The sequence below is a fragment of the Daktulosphaira vitifoliae genome, unplaced genomic scaffold (assembly GCF_025091365.1).
Source record: "Daktulosphaira vitifoliae isolate Bord-2020 unplaced genomic scaffold, ASM2509136v1 Scaffold_2, whole genome shotgun sequence".
In the NCBI taxonomy this organism is placed as follows: domain Eukaryota; kingdom Metazoa; phylum Arthropoda; class Insecta; order Hemiptera; family Phylloxeridae; genus Daktulosphaira; species Daktulosphaira vitifoliae.
In genome coordinates, this window is record NW_026099573.1 from 12,693,170 (window position 1) to 12,711,564 (window position 18,395).

The 18,395-nt window shown below is 26.7% G+C and overlaps 2 protein-coding genes and 1 long non-coding RNA gene across 9 annotated transcripts in view; 1 reads left to right on the forward strand and 2 right to left on the reverse strand.

Moving 5' to 3' along the window:
* The window catches only part of LOC126900031 (uncharacterized), a 238,638-nt gene extending 235,876 nt beyond the window's left edge, over positions 1 to 2,762 (forward strand). For 2 of the 6 annotated variants that reach the window (XM_050675399.1, XM_050675407.1), the window contains one exon: positions 1,884 to 2,750. In XM_050675399.1, the coding sequence (XP_050531356.1) occupies positions 1,884 to 2,682 (799 nt within the window). In that variant the 3' untranslated portion in view covers positions 2,683 to 2,750. Of the gene's footprint in view, positions 1 to 117; positions 1,067 to 1,883 lie in introns of those variants that run through there. The other 4 variants (XM_050675397.1, XM_050675400.1, XM_050675404.1 and 1 more) reach the window with 4 other exon arrangements.
* LOC126900025 (uncharacterized) overlaps positions 1 to 18,395 on the reverse strand; it is a 105,448-nt gene that overhangs the window by 75,646 nt on the left and 11,407 nt on the right. The window contains exons 2-3 of one of the 2 annotated variants that reach the window (XM_050675383.1): positions 13,940 to 14,833; positions 6,297 to 7,374 (exon numbers count right to left, since the gene is read on the reverse strand). In XM_050675383.1, the coding sequence (XP_050531340.1) occupies positions 6,582 to 7,374; positions 13,940 to 14,833 (1,687 nt within the window). In that variant the 3' untranslated portion in view covers positions 6,297 to 6,581. Of the gene's footprint in view, positions 1 to 6,296; positions 7,375 to 13,939; positions 14,834 to 18,395 lie in introns of those variants that run through there. The other variant, XM_050675382.1, reaches the window with a different exon arrangement.
* On the reverse strand, positions 8,625 to 13,098 carry LOC126900057 (uncharacterized). Its single transcript, XR_007702788.1, has 3 exons — positions 12,808 to 13,098; positions 12,505 to 12,626; positions 8,625 to 12,207 (listed from the first exon to the last, which is right to left on the reverse strand). It is a non-coding gene; the product is annotated as an uncharacterized LOC126900057 (long non-coding RNA).

Here is an 18,395-nt window from a genome sequence, read left to right on the forward strand (position 1 = left end):
ATGGGTAAATATTTGTCATATTTTATAAGATTTCTATTTTAAGCAAAATAAAGCATGTGTTATCTTTTCTTTAAAATTTTTATTAATTGTTTTTTAATGTAATAAAACTGTTGCTTCGTTAGTTATTGGCTTTTTACCTATTTTATTGTTAACTGTTGTTTCTACATTTTAATATAAAAATGAATCTAAAATTTTATATTAGTGTTTCAATTTTTTGGAGTTTGAAAAATGTTTTAACATATTATTATAGTGATATGGAGCTCAAGTTATATTTAGTTGAGGTTGTAAATCACATTATATATCATATTCAATTTCAAGAGAAATTAAATTCATGGCATAATATAAACATGACCGACGGCTATATAACATTATTAAATACACCATTTCAAAAAGATATTAATGATCTTAATCTTACACCTCAAATATTTAGCTCCATATTAATTTTAATCAACTGTAGATATGCGAAATTATTTCATATATATAACAGCTATATAACGATAATGATAAATGAATGTGAAAACTATTATAATAAAAAATTATTTTATAAATTTATTGAGTGCACTAAATTAATTCAAGAAGTTGTTTGTAATTCAAATGGTATGTTTCAAACTTTATATGATATTTTGATATTTATCAATAAATTAGAAATCAAGACCATATTTTCTGAATATGTAGCGCCCTATACAATAATTAACGAAATTCATAATGTTTATACATACACTTCATCAAAAACAAAACCGTGTGCGTCTACTTATATAACATCAAATGGTGAATTTGATACAGATGATGCCTGCAAGGATCTTTTAAATATCAAACATTTTCATATTGAAGCAACTAATAAGCTTCATAATCTTCCATTATTAGATGCAAACAGCAATATGACTAGTAATATTTTTCATAAATATTTGCTTGAAAAGTACAATGAAAAATATGTGTTACAGCAAGAAATAGATAAAAGTTTTGTTCAATTTATTTATGATGATCTCATAATATTTTTTAAAATAAATATCAAAAATGAGAATGAGAATTTTGGATTTAAAGAATTATTACATCCAACTGTACCTGGGTAAAGTTAATAATTACTAAAATTATAAGAACTAAAGTTAGCTTTAAGCTTATTACTATGATTAGTAATAACTGATTATTAATGAGTTCCGACAAATGTTAATGGTGTATCAGCGTTGCTACTTAATGTTAGTTATTTAATAATAATGATACTAATATTTCACAAGTAAAAACACATAAAATTACATAAATTAAAATTGTACAATTTATGGTATTCGCTGCAATACCCTAAAAAGGCTAAATATGTGAGCAGGAGATTAAGTTCATTTTTCTATGAACGGTCGATATAATGGGATCTTTTAAATTAAAATAAAATACTATACTTAATGTTTTGTATTGTGGATAGTATTTCTTCGAATTTACTAGTATCTTTTACATAATAATAAAAACTTTTGATGTGTCGTACCATTCGACGTCTAGTATACAATACAAATAAAGGTTTACGACCTACCATTCCCTGACCACTCGATAAAAATGTAAATCTAAATCCAACGGTTTATATAACGAAAATTTTTGTCATTATACTCGCTCAATAAAATTTAAATACGTGTATATTGATACAAATGTCGTATTTTTTTATAGTAATTTAGTTATATTTTTATTAATTGATGACTTCATTAAAACTTTTATACAAAAATTATTAAGCAATTAAAAAAAAATAATTTATTTGTAAATATACAAAGAAAAAATGTTTTTTTTTTGAGTCGTTCAGAATACTTTTTCATTATTTTTGAATGTAATAAATGTGTATTTAAATTGGAAATATGAAAACATTTTGTTATTCTGAAAATATCAATAAAAACATTTTATGTTTATAGACTTGTACCACCAATAAATGTCATTGCTGATAGTTATAAGATTACTACATTAAACACGTTATTTGCAAAACGTCATTTGGAGCCATTTATGAATATTAAAATTGTCATAGAAAATCGTGAAAAAATAGACGCAACCGAAGTGTTCCAAACTGTGGATTTCGAAAACATAAAAAGAAAAAGAAAACATTTTGGACAATTATTGAGATGTAGATATGTCGAAATACTGAAAAACCATCGCGTTATTTTAGCCGCTATAATAGGCACATTTAGAGATCGTAAATTTAGCAATCATATGAATCATTTTGCTTATTGTATGAACGAACTCCGAAATTCAGTATCTTTGTCTGTTAATATGTTCAAATCCCTATTATCAACAATGTCAAAACTAAAAAAAACATGTATTTGGGAGTATAACATAAAGGCCTCAAATTGTTTAAAAAGACTAGCTAGTATTATAACGGGATATGTTTATGACATAAAAGCTCTCAATAATCTTTCATCTGAAACAAATACGATGAATGAAGTTGAAGCTATGACGTATCTTGACCAATTATCCGAGTACTCGAATAATTTAAATATAGGATTACATAGTGAAATGAGTCATCATTTAAAAAACCGTTGCGAATTTTTACGAGAATTTAGACAGACTTTAAAACTGAAAAGTATATTTAATTTGAAGATTGCATCCGCCGTAAATTATTTGTCAGTTTTTAAAGATATCTGCTCAGAAATGAATTCCTTTTGTAATGAAATTATTGAAAATGATTATAAAAATTTAGGTTTTAAAGATTTAATATAAATTATACGCTTATACATCTTTTAATAATTTGTTGTAATCTCTTTCTCAATATATATATAATATATTACTGTGTTAATGATATAATACTTATATAGTCTAAGCATGAAGCCTAACACCACCTTACTCATCACCTTTTTATTATACTCAGTGAAATTCAAAATTTAGCGTCAGAACACATTTGACCCGTTCGCATATAATATAATATATATATTTTAGTAAAAACCGTAATTTTAATAATTACTTTGGTTTTATCAACTTTGATGCGATAACGTACTTTTGGCTCACTATATTAAGAGTAACCGCCTGATAAGTCTTACCCCGCTCTCTAGCTATGGTGCAATGTTTATTTACTGGGGGTCTATTTTTGAGTNGCAATGCTCAAGTCCTCCGCTATTTCTCTGATGGTTAATTTGCGGTTATTGACCAACATTTCTTTTACTTTTTCAGTGTTTTCGTCGGTTTTCGATGCCGATGGTCTGCCGCTGCGTTCATCATCTATGACTGATTCACGACCACTTTTAAACCGCTCGTGCCACTGATAAACGACCGTTTTCTTTAGAGAATCTTTGCCAAAACACTTTTCCAACATTTCCAACGTTCGCGCACCATTAAATCCGTTTTTTATACAAAATTTAATACAAGTTCGTTGTTGCAAATTTAAATCCATTTCTAAAATTGTAAAAAATCGCCAACACACAAAGAGATAGATGTACTCTTGGCTACGTAACTTTTGCAAATGTCAAGCTATGGCGCTAAAATTTAGAGGAAATATTAACAACAGATGTACCAACTTAATGAAAAAAACAGAACTCAAATCGGAACAATGGGAGCGCCAAACGATGGTTATTCCGGGAACTTTTTGATCAAGGTGGTATTACCAAGATTTTAAATGAAACTGTTGGCCCAAAGAAGACACTAGCGAAAAATCGTAAAGCTGTTAGTACCTATCGTGACAAAAATTTTATTAAATTTTCCTTATTGTTTAGTCAATATTGTACAATATTTTGCATACTTTGCGCTCTATACTTAGAGCAGACTTCCTCGATGGGGATTCTAAATATGGGCGTAGCTCATATTTAAATATATAAACCAAAAATAATTATTTGTACTTTTGATATAGTTCCACTCATTACTGCAACTATATCATGATTGAAAATATAATATGAAAACAGAACATAGGTTATACATTTTATTTCAGAACGGATACACCATTAAGAAATTTATAGTATGATAATATTTTCTATTATTTGAGAATACTTTTTTGGGAGCCTGGCTAAGAAGTGCATTCCCATACACTTTAACGACAGTAATGCGTTATTGGTTTTATGGCAGTGTTTCAATCCTGTCAGATATACTTTTCTGCATTCTAACTGTTCTTTACACGTTGCTATTTGAAGTTATAATTATAAATAAATTATGGATGATGAGCACTGAAATAATATTAATGTATTAATTATTTTAGTAACAAATTATTTTTAATTCATTTTTCATTTTTCTTATTGAAAGTTTAGACAGCGCATAGAAAATATATTTTTTAACTTGTGGGGGATCACTGTTTGTTAAAAATGGAACATATAATAATATTTGTACATAAAATTTAAAAATATGGAAGACGTAAAACATAAAAATAACATTGAGTAAGAATTAACAATTAAATAATAATGTTGTCCACTGAAGCAAACTAATTTTATAGTTTAAAACTACATTTCTATTTCTATATCGATTAATGTAAATGCTATAAAAACACATAATTTATATTATACTAATTATATATCAATTAATGTTTCAAAGTTTTAAGTTAAAAATTAATCTTAAATTTTATTATCGTATTTCAATTTTATGGAACTTAAAATATGTTTTAACGTCTTCTTTTGATGAATGGGATGTAAAGTTGTATTTAGTTGAATAAATCACATTCAATATCATTGTCAATTTCAAGATAAATTTTATTTATCGTCACTGACTGATCGTAGAGTTGCTGCAGGCCTTAAATTTCTAAATGAATTGCCGAATGGAAATATTGATTCACCATATCTTCTGAATTTAATAAATTTTAAAGTTCCTCAGAGAAATTCTCGTTCCTATTTTCCTTTTTTTATCCCCATTTGTTCTACCAATTACTTACAAAATGAGTCCAATAAGGTGGGATTTTTAAATTAAATTTTTTAGAAAATTTAAATGAAAATTTTCTAACATGTTTGGTACTCAGCCCAATATATATATTAGACATTTTTTTAAAATAATCAGCCAAAATTGCTTCTTGTTCCACATTAAATATTCTCTTGTGTGTGATTTGTAACCATATTTTGGTAGAGAATCACTAAACTTTCCATTTTTTATATACCAGTTAACTAACATGGCAAATAACTGCAGTTCTATTCATCAGTTCATTGTCTTTGCATCAGTTAGATGTTTTTTCTCTTGTTCACGTGATAACTATTACACAACAATTAGGTATATTAATCAAATTTCTATAATAATTTAATGATATAAATGTCCTCCAAATAACTGTTACATTTATCTCTATCAATTAGATCCAATTATATCAAGCATTAAAGAATATACTTAATACATAGAACATTCTTAACAGACAAAATTGAAACGTATAAAATATTTTATTTATAAATAAATAAATAAAATAAATAATAAAAAACTGCTATGTAATAAAAGTAAACTTATGTTTTTAGCTTCGATGCAAAGCTGAGAAGGTATTGATTTTACTAAGATGTGTTTTTTTTTTGTGCCTGTTACCACTTTTTCTCAGCTCTCACCGAACCGATTTCTTTCAATGATACGTCAAAAGATCACAAATCGTATCTAGTCGAAGACATTACCCTCGAAAATAATCCCCTCGTTCCCCGTAAATGGGGGAAACCTCCAAAAAAATTACAAATTTAAAAATCGCTAATTTTCAAAAATTTTTCAATTTTTTTACTTAAAATTGCTATAACTTTTTTAAAAATAACCAAATCAATATAATTTTTTTTTTATAGATGCTTGATGTCTTTACTTATCATTTAGTATATTTGTTTTATAAATTTAACTCTTAACCTGCCCACAGGGGGGATTTAAAATGACAACTTTTTCACAAAAAATTAATTTTTTCAACTTGATTTTTGAAAATGTTCCGGAAGGTCTGACACTTTTATATATATCTTAAATTAAAGCTAATGTAATGTACTTTGTTATGAAAAAAAAAATTTACATCTGAATTTTGTTTTCACGGTGAAAATAGTTACCGAATGCTATTGTTGTGTGAAAATTCTCGATTANTACCGAATGCTATTATTGTGTGAAAATTCTCGATTTTATTTTTTACATTTTTAACTTTATAATGCTATGACATATTGAAAAGTGTATGGATCAACATTATTTTTTTATGAGAAATAATATTTTTTAATAATCTGTTTTTCATTCAACATACTTTATCTTAATTAGGATATTAATAATGAACTAGCAGATCATGTAGCTTTTGGAATAATACACCAATTTTTTTAAATTAAACGCTCTCTAAACATTTGCATCGAATCGTTTTTTTTTTATAGTGATTTTAATCACTGTCAGATATCATTATACTTGATCCATCTATGCCACGTCACCACTGTGCCGCGACCCCCCTGTGCTGGGTTTTTTTATTTACTTTTCGAAGTCAAAATTACTTTTGTTATCTTGTAAAATACACATGATATCAGAGATTTTTAAGAAAATATAATTTTACACACAGTATAACAATAATAATAATAAAGTAATTATTGTGTTTTTATACATGTCATAAAGGTAAATATTGACCGTCTTACAATTGTACCCGTTCCCCCAACCATAACATATATTAACACAGAAATACACGTTAAAAATTATGAAAGAAATTACAACAAATAGAAATTGGTATATATAAAAAATTATGTTAATTCCTTAAAATTTAAATATTCGTTATCAATTTTGATAATTTTATCACAAAATGATTTCATATATTTGCAAATAATTTCATAAACTGGACCATCATGCTTCTTTTTATAAAAAAAACTTTTTAATTTACTTGCATGTCTAATGTTCTTTAAAAATATGCAATGTTTTTTTGTGTTATGAAACAATTCATTACGTAATCCATTATATAGATCGCAACGGGACATGTATATTTGATCAAGATACGCCTTTGCTTCTACTTCATTCATCGTTTTTGTATATTTATACGAACCATTATTCAGAGCTTTTATATCATAAACAAATCTCGTTATTATACTGGCTAATTTCGCCAGATGATTATTGCCTTGTTTGGGATACTTCCAAATAGATAATTTTTTTAGTGTAGCCATAGCAGATAATAAAGATTTTAGCATATCAATAGACAACGATACTGAATCGCGCATTTTATTTATGCATTCTTCAGGCTTATTAATAGTACCCTTTGATGCTTCATTTCTACATGAGCTGATTAGGGATAACAAGATAACTTCATAGTTTTTGAGTATTTCAGTATACCTGCATCTCAGTAATTGATTAAAATACTTTTCTATTTTACTTAAGTTTGTGGAGTTCACTTTTGTCTGAAACAATTCATGTGCATCTATTCTTTTATGGTTTTCTTCAAAAATCATAATATTTTGAAAGGGCTTAAAATATTTTTTTGCAAATAATTTGTTTAGTGTAGCAATTTTATGTTCGGAAGTATCAGCATAAAGTGGCGGCACAAGACTATAAGAATAAAAATATTTTAATGATTTGGTTTAGTATTTTATAAAATTTTATTTTGTTTTTTTATACCTCTAAAAAATAATCTCTTAAATTAGAAATATTAGACAAAGAAAATATGGAGATTTTGTGTGTATAAAATTTTAACGAATAAATTAGTTCTATGTATTATGTAAAATTTGAGCCTTAAAATGTTGATGAAATTAACAATTAATAAAAATAAAATACCATAAACATAAACAACATTTGTATCATTTGTAGCCCAGCATTCACTGATAACTTAAATAACTTTTGAACTAGTTAATATTTTTTAGTGATTATTTTTTAAATAACAGTTATACGTTAGGGTTATAATTATATCTCAATAATTTAAATTTTTACGTTTTATAAATAATTATTTTTAAATTTTAAATAAAATTAAAAAAAAAAATCTATGATATCTATTTTTAGAGTAGATTTTAAGGAAAATATTGATAAAACAATATCTTATTAAAATACGGTAGTTATAAGTATATATCATTTTAAAGTTTGTGAAATTGAATTTTTATGTGTTATTTTACGGTATTAAACATTGAAATATGCGTTGAGACAAGTAGAGAAGATAAGTAAGATACGAGATAAAACTACTTATAAAATAATAGGTATTTTTCGTGTTTTTATTTGAAGTCATTGAAATGTTAATAATTTTCATATTATATATTTAGTGTGAAAAGATGGTGTTTACTTCTGTCTTTTTTAATATATCATAGCCAGCGTATAATGCCGTAGAATAAATACAGAAATTTAAAATTTTTACAAAATTTAAAATATTACAGAAAATTAACTACAAAACATTAATGAGCATTTTTTTCACTAAATTATTTTTTAAAACCTATTCTAAAAATGGCTATTTTGAAATTTTTTTGATAATTTTTTGCAATTTTTTTTAGTGTAATTATAATTAATTAAGTTATTATTTAATACTTCAAGTATATTAACTATTAAAAAAAAAAAGAATAGCAAAAAAAATTTTTTGAAAAAGGATAGTGACTTTATTTGGAGTGATCTTTGTACAAAAGCATTTAATCAAATAAATAAATTATTATATCAAAAACCCATACCGCAATATCCGGATTTTTCACATCCGTTTAATGTAACAGACGCTTGCAACTCAGCCATTGAAGCTATACTATCGCAAATGAAGATTGGGTCTGACTTACTGATATCATATATTTCTCGCATATTGAACAAGGCAGAAAAGAACTACAGCACAACAGAGAAATAACTCTTAGCCATAGTATGGGCAGTAAAATAATTTCGACCTTATCTTTTCCAAAAGAAATTAACAGTAATAACAGGACACAAATCGCTTATTTAAAGACACAGCCGTTGAATATCGATCACGTCTCCTTCTATATCCTGGTTTTTATCTAAGGCCGTCATTGACTGTACTTACAGTAGCAACCACTTTCCTATTATTATCTCCTAGGTAACATCCCTATCTAATCACTTAATTGACCCTTCTCCCGTCATTTCATCATTTAAATTCAACTTTATCAATGCTGACTGAGGCTTATATTTTGCATACATCAATGCTTATTTGTTCAACTTTTGTCTTTCTTCTTCTCCCTTATCAGATTATGATTTCTTTGTTTCTATTCTACTGAATGCCGTGAATGCCTCTGTACCAATTTTCAAAACTTCCAAAAAAAATTTGCCTCTTTCCCCTATTTGGTGGAACTCTACATGTACAACCGCTGTTAAAGAACGCTCTGTTTCTTTCCATCAGTACAGATCCTATTCCATCGACCTATTGCCCTCTCCTCGTCTCTCTGTAAAATAGTAGAATACTTATTAAAAATTCGTTTAGATTGGTATCTGGAAAAAAATACTCTCATCCCGAATAACTTATTCGGTTTTAAAAGAGGCTTTGGTACTATGGAGTGTCTATTTTCCTTTATAGGACCCATATATGAGTCCTTTGACAAAAAATAATTACTTCCAGCAATATTTATGGATATCAAGGGCACATTTGACTCAGTCCATATACCTACTTAATAAAAACACTTAAACGTCATTGAACCCCCTCTTCTTTGTAATTTTATTTCCTCACTTTTTTCTCATCGCTTCCTACACTTCTCCATCCCTTCCGGGGTTTCTATTTCTCGTTCTTCTTTTCGTGGCTTTCCACAAGGCAGTTATCTTAATCCCATTCTTTTCAATATATATATATGTGTGTACTATCAGTAATGACCTCTTCTCTCACGGTTTCTCCTTCCTCTTTTATGCTGATGATATTGTCCATTTTTCTTCTGATAAATCACTTAATCACGCTGTAGCTAATCTCAACGACACCTTGTACATACTGTACCAAAATCTCCTCTCTTCTTACTTTACCAAAGCTTCTTAAAAGAGTCAATTTATCATTTTTACTAGAAAACATATACCTCTCTCTATCGCCATTGTACTTTAGTTGATCATTTAATATCCCCTCCAATCTGTTACTTACTTAGGACTTAACTTAAGTAGACTTAGGACTTAACGACACTAAGTTAAGAAAGGTTCCTTTTTTCCTTTGCATCACACTGGTCTAATTTTCTCCGTTGTATTATCGGGACATCTTGGGAATTTCATTCCTCTTCCCTTTTATTAATTTTTAACTCTATTATTCGTGCCAAGATTGACTACGTTTCCTTTCTCTTCTCTTCTGCATCCTTATGTCACCGTAATAAGCTTAATTCAGTAATGGCTTCTTGCTTTCGCTCAATTTAGGCGCTCCTCCTTCTATTTCTGTTCCCAGCCTTGAAATTGAATGCTGTTGTCCTCCTATCGAAATTAGAAGACTTCGATAAGCGTGCAAATTACTCCTAAAATCTATTTCCTGCCCCAAATTCTCATTATTCAATCTTTATAAAACTGTTCGCCAACTCTGGCGTTATGTCCCCAAATCTCTTCCTTATCCTTGTTTCTATATGTTCTTCATTTTTTCCTCTCACTAATCATACACAGAAGTCCTATAGTCGTCTTCCTATTTGTGACTGCCCTTACAAAGCCATAATCATCACTCCTAATCTTCATGTACTAACTAATTTCCTAGGGTTCTCACATTCTAACCTCCAATCCCTTCTTTTGACCATTATTAATAATTTATTCTCTCACTATATTTCTTCAAACTTTCCCAACTGTCGTCTATTTTTTACTGATGGGTCTCCCTCATTATTCCTTAATATCTCCTTTTCTACCAACCTGCATTCTTTTTCTTCCTCCTTTAGTCCCGAATGCATTGCTATTGTCAATGAACTTCTCTAGGTTTTTGTTTCTTTAGATACTTCTTTTCTCATCTTCTCAGATTCGCAGGCTTGTCATCTGGCTATTAATTATAACCCTTTTGATTCTCAAACTTTTCCTATGATCCTTTCAATTAGAGCACTCCTCCACAAAATTTTAACGTCTGGTTAAGTTCAATTCCATTGAATCCCTAGATATGTCGGGATCCGTGGTAACGAGTTCGCTGATTCATTGGCTAAATGTGAATCATCATTCTTATGTTATCCTTCCTTTCTTCTTCCTTATTTTGATTTTCTTAATTATTTTAGATCTAAGCTAATGGAAGCATAGCTCACCAAGTGGTCTTTTCTCCCTAACATCTTTGACCGATGGCATAGGCACATCGTACCTACCCGTTCCAAAATTCCGTAGTTCCATTAACTAGATCTCACTCACAATATATTTTATAGCATTTCACGACTCAGACTGGGTCATAACCTTTTACCAACATTCGCCTACAAATTAAATCTGAACTCGGTTCCCTTTTGCCATTCATATAAGAATGAAATCCTCGGAGATTTTCCTCGCTATTTATTAAATTGCTCCTCCTTGGCGTCTAATAGGTGCCTACTTTTAACATTTTTAAAATCCAATAGAAATTACAATTTTGTACCCTCTGTTGTACTAAATTCCCATTTTATTCCCGTTATTATTGCCATCATTTCTTTTATATTGAGCACTGGTTGTACTATTTAACTACTTTATTATATATTATGATTTATTGTACATACTTTACTTTTGTTATACAAATTAACACCAATTCATAACGCTAATTAATACTATGTTATCTAATTCGTATGTAATTGTCGAGCTATGATATTTTCATAATAAAAGCTAATAAAAACAAAAACTTATTATTATTTAAATAAATGTAAAAATAATATAATGTTATACAATTGTAAATGTTTACAAATAATAAAATAAAAATTATAATTTTTACTTTAACAATAATAATTATTATTGTAAAAGTGTTGATTTTAAGTTTCATAGATTAAACCATCTTGTGCACTGCTCTAGACATTGCGTTTTACTCGAAAATATTATCATGTAATATAAGTCAATATGTTGATGTATCGTTTGTTATAGGAATCTTGGTTTCGAATTCCATTCGAAAGTTTTTATTGTTTTCCACCCATCGTTCGATTAATTCATCAGAAACTCATTCATTATTTAATAAGTATAGATTGGCATGTTCAAATATAACTGTAATTTTGTTAAATTCTCAACAACGTGAACTATATTTTCTAAAAATCACTATTTTCACTATTGTTTTTAAAGTATATAATATTCGTTACGTAGACTTTATATCATACTTCAAATATTAAACTTACCGCGTTTTAAAAATAAGCTTCATTAAATTTTATTTTTTCTTTTTGACTGTGTACCATTAGTCATTAAAATTTCTTTCATTATTTAACAAATATAGATTTTGTTGACGAGTTAAATTTTTTTTTGGTATCTAATAATAGCCGGCTGGCTATTATTATTATATACCCGTGTACGTTCCACCGCCATATCAAAGACGCGCTCCTAGTATTTTAAAGTTATTTTTAATGTCAAAATGAATATATAGGTATAAATAGTAATATATATCAAACATTTTTGATTATTGTTTTGATATTAAATATTGTTAAAAATTAAAAGTAAAATTAACAATTTAAAAATATTGAACGTTCGATTATTAAATTTTAATATCCTGCTCGACCTCACAGATTTAATATTACATGTTTAAACATAGTTACACTTTTATTGAATATTCAACAATGTGTTTTTTTTATATAAATCAATATTTCTATTATCATTTTCAAGTATACAATATTTATTTACATAAACTTTATACTGTAACTCGAAGATTTAGATTTTTGTCCATCAGAAATAAGCTTCAGATCTTCATCGAACCCTTTTGCCAAATATTTTTGAGTATATTGAAACCAAGACAGTAAATAAACCTGGAAATAGGGTTCGTCATCTAGTTTTACTTTAGCTACCGGTGTTTAAATAGAATATTTCGAAATATCATCAAAATTAAAATTAAACATTATTAGCATTATCAAAAGTTATCATACCAATAACTGTATAAGTTATTGTTATTGTCCAGTACAATTAAAATTAAAATTTTTAAAAACTTACTTTTTTTCAACTATTGGTTGTTTTCGAAATATATTTAACACTTATTGTGAATTATAATTGTAAAACAAATTTATGCTTAAGTATAACTATAACACAACAGCTGACAAACAAAAGAAATATACTGAAATTCTTTGGAAATTAGAGTATTTATTCTCTCGCCAAACCCAAAAACTTATAAGTCATAGAAGAGACAGGAGGCACTGTTCTCGAAAATTATCGAGGAAAATAATGTATATATAATGTGTATATAATATAATAAAATATCCTGTAACTATAATGTGATAAGAGGTAAATGAGGAGCTAAATAAGTATATGGAGGCGTCGGCCTTATATGCACATATCATATGTATGTAAACATAAATAACATTATTTAACTACGGCAAATATTTATACATATAAGATAACGTATTTTGGGAACAATTTTACCATTATCAACGTTACAAGCACTATACTAATACACACAATGCTCTGAAATAAATACATGACGTAAAATAAATATATTTGAAAAAATTATTATTATTAAAAATCATTATCGAAGCAGAAGTTTTAATGTATGATTGAATAAAGACTTAACAAATTAAAAATTAAGCGCATGAAACAAGAGCATATTTAATATATTACTCGCTCAAATTGTACAAGATGATTATTTAAAAGTTATTATATTGCATGTATTATATTGCAATAATAAAAGGTGTACATAGATATAAATTTAGAAGATGGTTTTTATAGTAATATTGAATCGATTTTCATAAATAAATACTTTCGAAAAAAAATGTATGACTTAAAATATTCATCAAAATTTAAATTGGTTATATTTACCCCCACGCGACATGTAACGTTATAGTTTTTTTTGGACTTGTATTTTTTTCAAAATATCGTTTTATTGTAAATGCAATGTAAAATCGATATAATATTGTGGAATTGGAATTATGTGGATCTGCCACCAACTGTGCAATTAAGTTTTAAAAATAAATAATCTTTTTTAACTTTGCATTATATTACTTATGTTAAATGCACATTAATACATCATTATAATTGTCGGAATTTTTTAAATAATCATTATTGTAAGCTTATAGCTAATACAATCATAATAATCTTAATATCTAATAAATTTAATAAATATTAACTTTACCCAGGTACAGTTGGATGTAATAATTCTTGATATCCGAGATTATTATTCTCATTTTCAATAGTTTCCTTATAAAATATAATGAGATTATCATAAATAAATTGAACAAAACTTTTATCATTTTCTTGCGGTAAAAAGTATTTTTCGTTGTACTTTTCTAACAAACATTTACGAACAAAATTACTAGTTATATTGCTGGATTTATCTGAAAATAGAAAATTTTGAAGCATATGATTTACTTCAGTATGGAAATGTTTGACATTTAAAAGATCCCCGCAAGCTTCATCTGTATCAAATTCTCTATTTGATTTAATGTAAGTAATCTCACATCGTTTTTCTTTTGATAGAATGAATGTAATAAAATATTTAATCTCGTTAATTACTGTATTTGGAGCTTCGTATTCAGGGAATATAGATTTTAGGTTCAAATTTATGATAAATAACAAAATATCATTTAAAGTTTGAAACATAGATTCTGAATTTACAATAACTTCTTGAATTAATTTAGTGCATTCAACAAATTTGTGAAATGATTTTTTATTATAATAATTTTCACATTCATTTATCATCGTCTTTATATGGCCGTCATATAATTTCAATAATTTCGCATATCTGATATTTATTGAACTTATTATAGAGTTAAATATTTGAGGTATAAGATTAATTTCATTATTATTTTGATTCAATGGTTTGTTTAATAATTTTTCAGAATCGTCTATTTTGATTATATTATCCCATAAATTAAATTTCTCTTGAAATTGACTATGATACATAATGTGATTTACTGAGTCAATTAAATATAATATTACATCATAATTACCAGAAGTGGACGTTAAAATATATTTTAAGTTCCATAAAATTGAAATAATATAAAAAAATTTTAGATTCATTTTTATCCTGAAACATAGAAAGAACATTTGACAATAAAATAAGTAATAAAATAAATAAATAGTTATGTGTTTTTATAGCATTTACCTTAATAGATATAGAAATAGAAATGTAATTTTAAACTATAAAATTAGTTTATTCAGATAGACTATATCATTATTAAATGTTTAATTTCTATACATATGTATTTTTTAATTTTATGTATTCAATACTTTTAAATATTACACTGTAAGAATGTTTGTAATTTATTTTACTAAATTTTATATGTATGAATATTCTGTTCCATGAATTTTCATAAAAAAATTAATTCGGGACTAATTGAATTAATATATTAATATTATTTGAATGTAACTAAAAGACATTATTTGTTTATAGTAAAAAAATTGTTCGCGCCAACCGTGAGAGCTGCTCTGGTTGGGTGTGGTCAGCTGTTAGTGCTTGTGCACCATTAGCTGTTAGAACGCCTTATCAGCGGCCTGTATTGTTTAGTCGTTTTATTAAAAAAAAAAAGAAATATGTGTACTTGTTGTATTCTACAGTTTAGGTTAAGTTATGTAGGTTTTTCATTTTAATTAAGTGTTGTTTTTGTATGCATTAGTAAAACATTGTTCAAGTTTTGTTTTTTAAATACATTATTCATATTATTATTTTGAAAACATATAGCTATTTTCATTTTTCTTTTTTTTTACATTGGCTGGTGCATTGTTGCAGTGAAACTACAGATATTGTATTACTGTTGTAAATTGTAATTAATTTTATTCTTGTAGAGCATAGTTGCATATAAGTAGTATGGAGTATTATATTTATGTATTATTCGGTTGGATAATGGTAGGTACAATTGTTCGTATTTAATTATTAAGTTGTATTCATTGGTCTGGGTAAGCTTATTTTGTGTTGACAAAAAATATTTTTCTTTTAGCAATTTTAAATTGATTAGAAACTTTATTTGTTGAATATTAGTTGCCCCTATTTTATGCCGTACGGCAGAGTTCTATTCCCCATTTTTATTTTGGATTTTTTAGAACAGCCCAGGCGGCAACAAAAATTAAGTCCAATCCAAGAAAATCTATTTCATATGGATAAAATACTTTAAAGAGAATTATAATCATTTTTTATATTAAAACCTTAAGTAATTCCCTTTTATTTAATATAATATTTTTGAAAATCTGACATTTAACTTGTTCACACATATGTCAAATTAAATTTTATAAAAGTTAAATGAATCTAGATTACATTAAAAATAAATTTTAACTTATTTTAATTATTTTTAAACCTTAAAGTTAAGAAAAGCGACTTTGAATTTTTGATTTAGTTTATGTAGTTTTTAGCTTCGATGCGAAGCTGAGAAGGTATTAATTTTACTATGATTTTTTTTTTTTTGTGTCTGTGAACGCTCAATCTCAGCTCTCGCTAGACCGATTTTGATGAACAATATGTCAAAAGATCACAAATCATATCTAGTCGAAAACATTACCCTCAAAAATTGAAAAAAATTCCCTCGTTTTTCGTAAACGGGGGAAATGCCCCAAAAAATTACAAATCTAAAAATCGCTAATTTTCGACATTTCTTCAATTTTTAGCTTCGATGCGAAGCTGAGAAGGTATTGGTTTTACTATGATGTGTGTTCTTTTTTTTTTTTTTTTTTGTGTCTGTTACCACTTTTTCTCAGCTCTCACCGAACGGATTTCTTTCAACGATACGTCAAAAGATCACAAATCGTATCTAGTCGAAGACATTACCCTTCAAAATTGAAAAAATTTCCCTCGTTCCCCGTAAATGGGGGAAACCTCCAAAAAAATTACAAATTTAAAAATCGCTAATTTTCGAAATTTTTTCAATTTTTTTTACTAAAAACTGCCGTAACTTTTTCAAAAATGAACATATCAATATAATTTTTTTTTATATAGATGCTTGATGTCTTTACCTATCATTTGGTATATTTTTTTTATAAATCTGACCTTTTTTCTGCCCACAGGGGGGGATTTAAAATGACAACTTTTTCACAAAAAATTAACTTTTTCAACTTAACTTTTGAAAATGTTCCGAAAGGTCTGACACTTTTATATATATCTTAAATTAAAGCTCATGTAATGTACTTTAATTTGAAAAAAAAAAATTGACCTCTGTACATGTTTTCGTGGTGAAAACGGACATCAAAGTTAAAGAAGAACGTACGATTTCTGTAAAAAAATTCTCGATTTTATATGTTATATTATTAAATTTATATTGCTATAACTTTTGGAGAAATGTATAGATCAATATTATTATAAAAATGATTGTTTTTTCTCCTGAATTAACAATTGATTTTTACAAATATAATCAAATTTTATAATACACTCAATTGAGTAAATCTTTTTAACAACTTTGTTTTGATTGGTTCATTTAGTTAAAATAAATCATTAAAATTAATTCAGTGCTGGATATTTCAATTGTAGAATCTTTTCAAACAACAAAAGTTACTAGGAAATTATTACTATTACTACTATTTAAGTTATCTATTACCATAAAAATGCAAAAAAATATTTTAAAAGAAAAAAAAATTTGTTTACAAATTATTACTGATTTGATTTTTAATATGTTAAAAATTATCAGTCCAAATTTTCCTTTTAACCTATTTTTTTTGGTTCTTTAAAGTTGATGAAAAATTTTTGATAAAGATTTGTGAAAGTTTATAGTAAAATAAATTGAATATATTACCATAACTTTTAGCTCAATTACAAGTTTAAAATTGACATCTAGGCCAGTCAACAAAGGAAAAATTACTAATAGTCCTCAAGATTGGAAGATTTAACGTATGAATAGCATTCGGTAGCCATTTTCGCCGTGAAGACAAGTCCAGAGGTCAAATTTTTTTTTTTCAAATTAAAATAAATTACATTAGCTTTAATTTAAGATATATATAAAAGTGTCAGACTTTCCGAAACACTTTCAAGATTTAAGTAGAAAAAGTAAATTTTTTGTGAAAAAGTTGTTATTTTAAATCCCCCCCTGTAAGCAGGTAAAAAGTCAGATTTATAAAAAAAATATACCAAATTATAGGTAAAGACATCATGCATCTATAAAAAATAGAATTATATTGATCCATACATCTTTCAAAAAGTTATAGCATTATAAAGTTAAAAAAACCCATCACAGGGGGGTCGCGGCACAGTGGTGACGTAGCATAGATGGATCAAGTATAATGATATCTGACAGTGATTAAAATCACTGTCTTTCCGGAACACTTTCAAAATTTAAGTTGAAAAAGTTCTACTTTCTACATGCATTTTTTAGATTTGAACCCCCTCGTATACAGGGTGGCCCACCACTCACTGACAACTTAAATAACTTTTGATCCAGTTAATATTTTTAGCTGATTTTTTTTTTAAATATTAGTTAGACGTTAGGTCTATAGCTATATCTCAATAATTAATTTTTTTACATTTTATTAAAAATATTAATTATTTTTAAATTTTAAATAAAATGTAAAAAAAAAATCTAAGATAGCTATTTTGTAGAGTAGAATTTAAGAAAAATTTTAGTAAAAAAATATCTTATTAATATTCAGTAGTAAATATTCTGTAGCGTTTT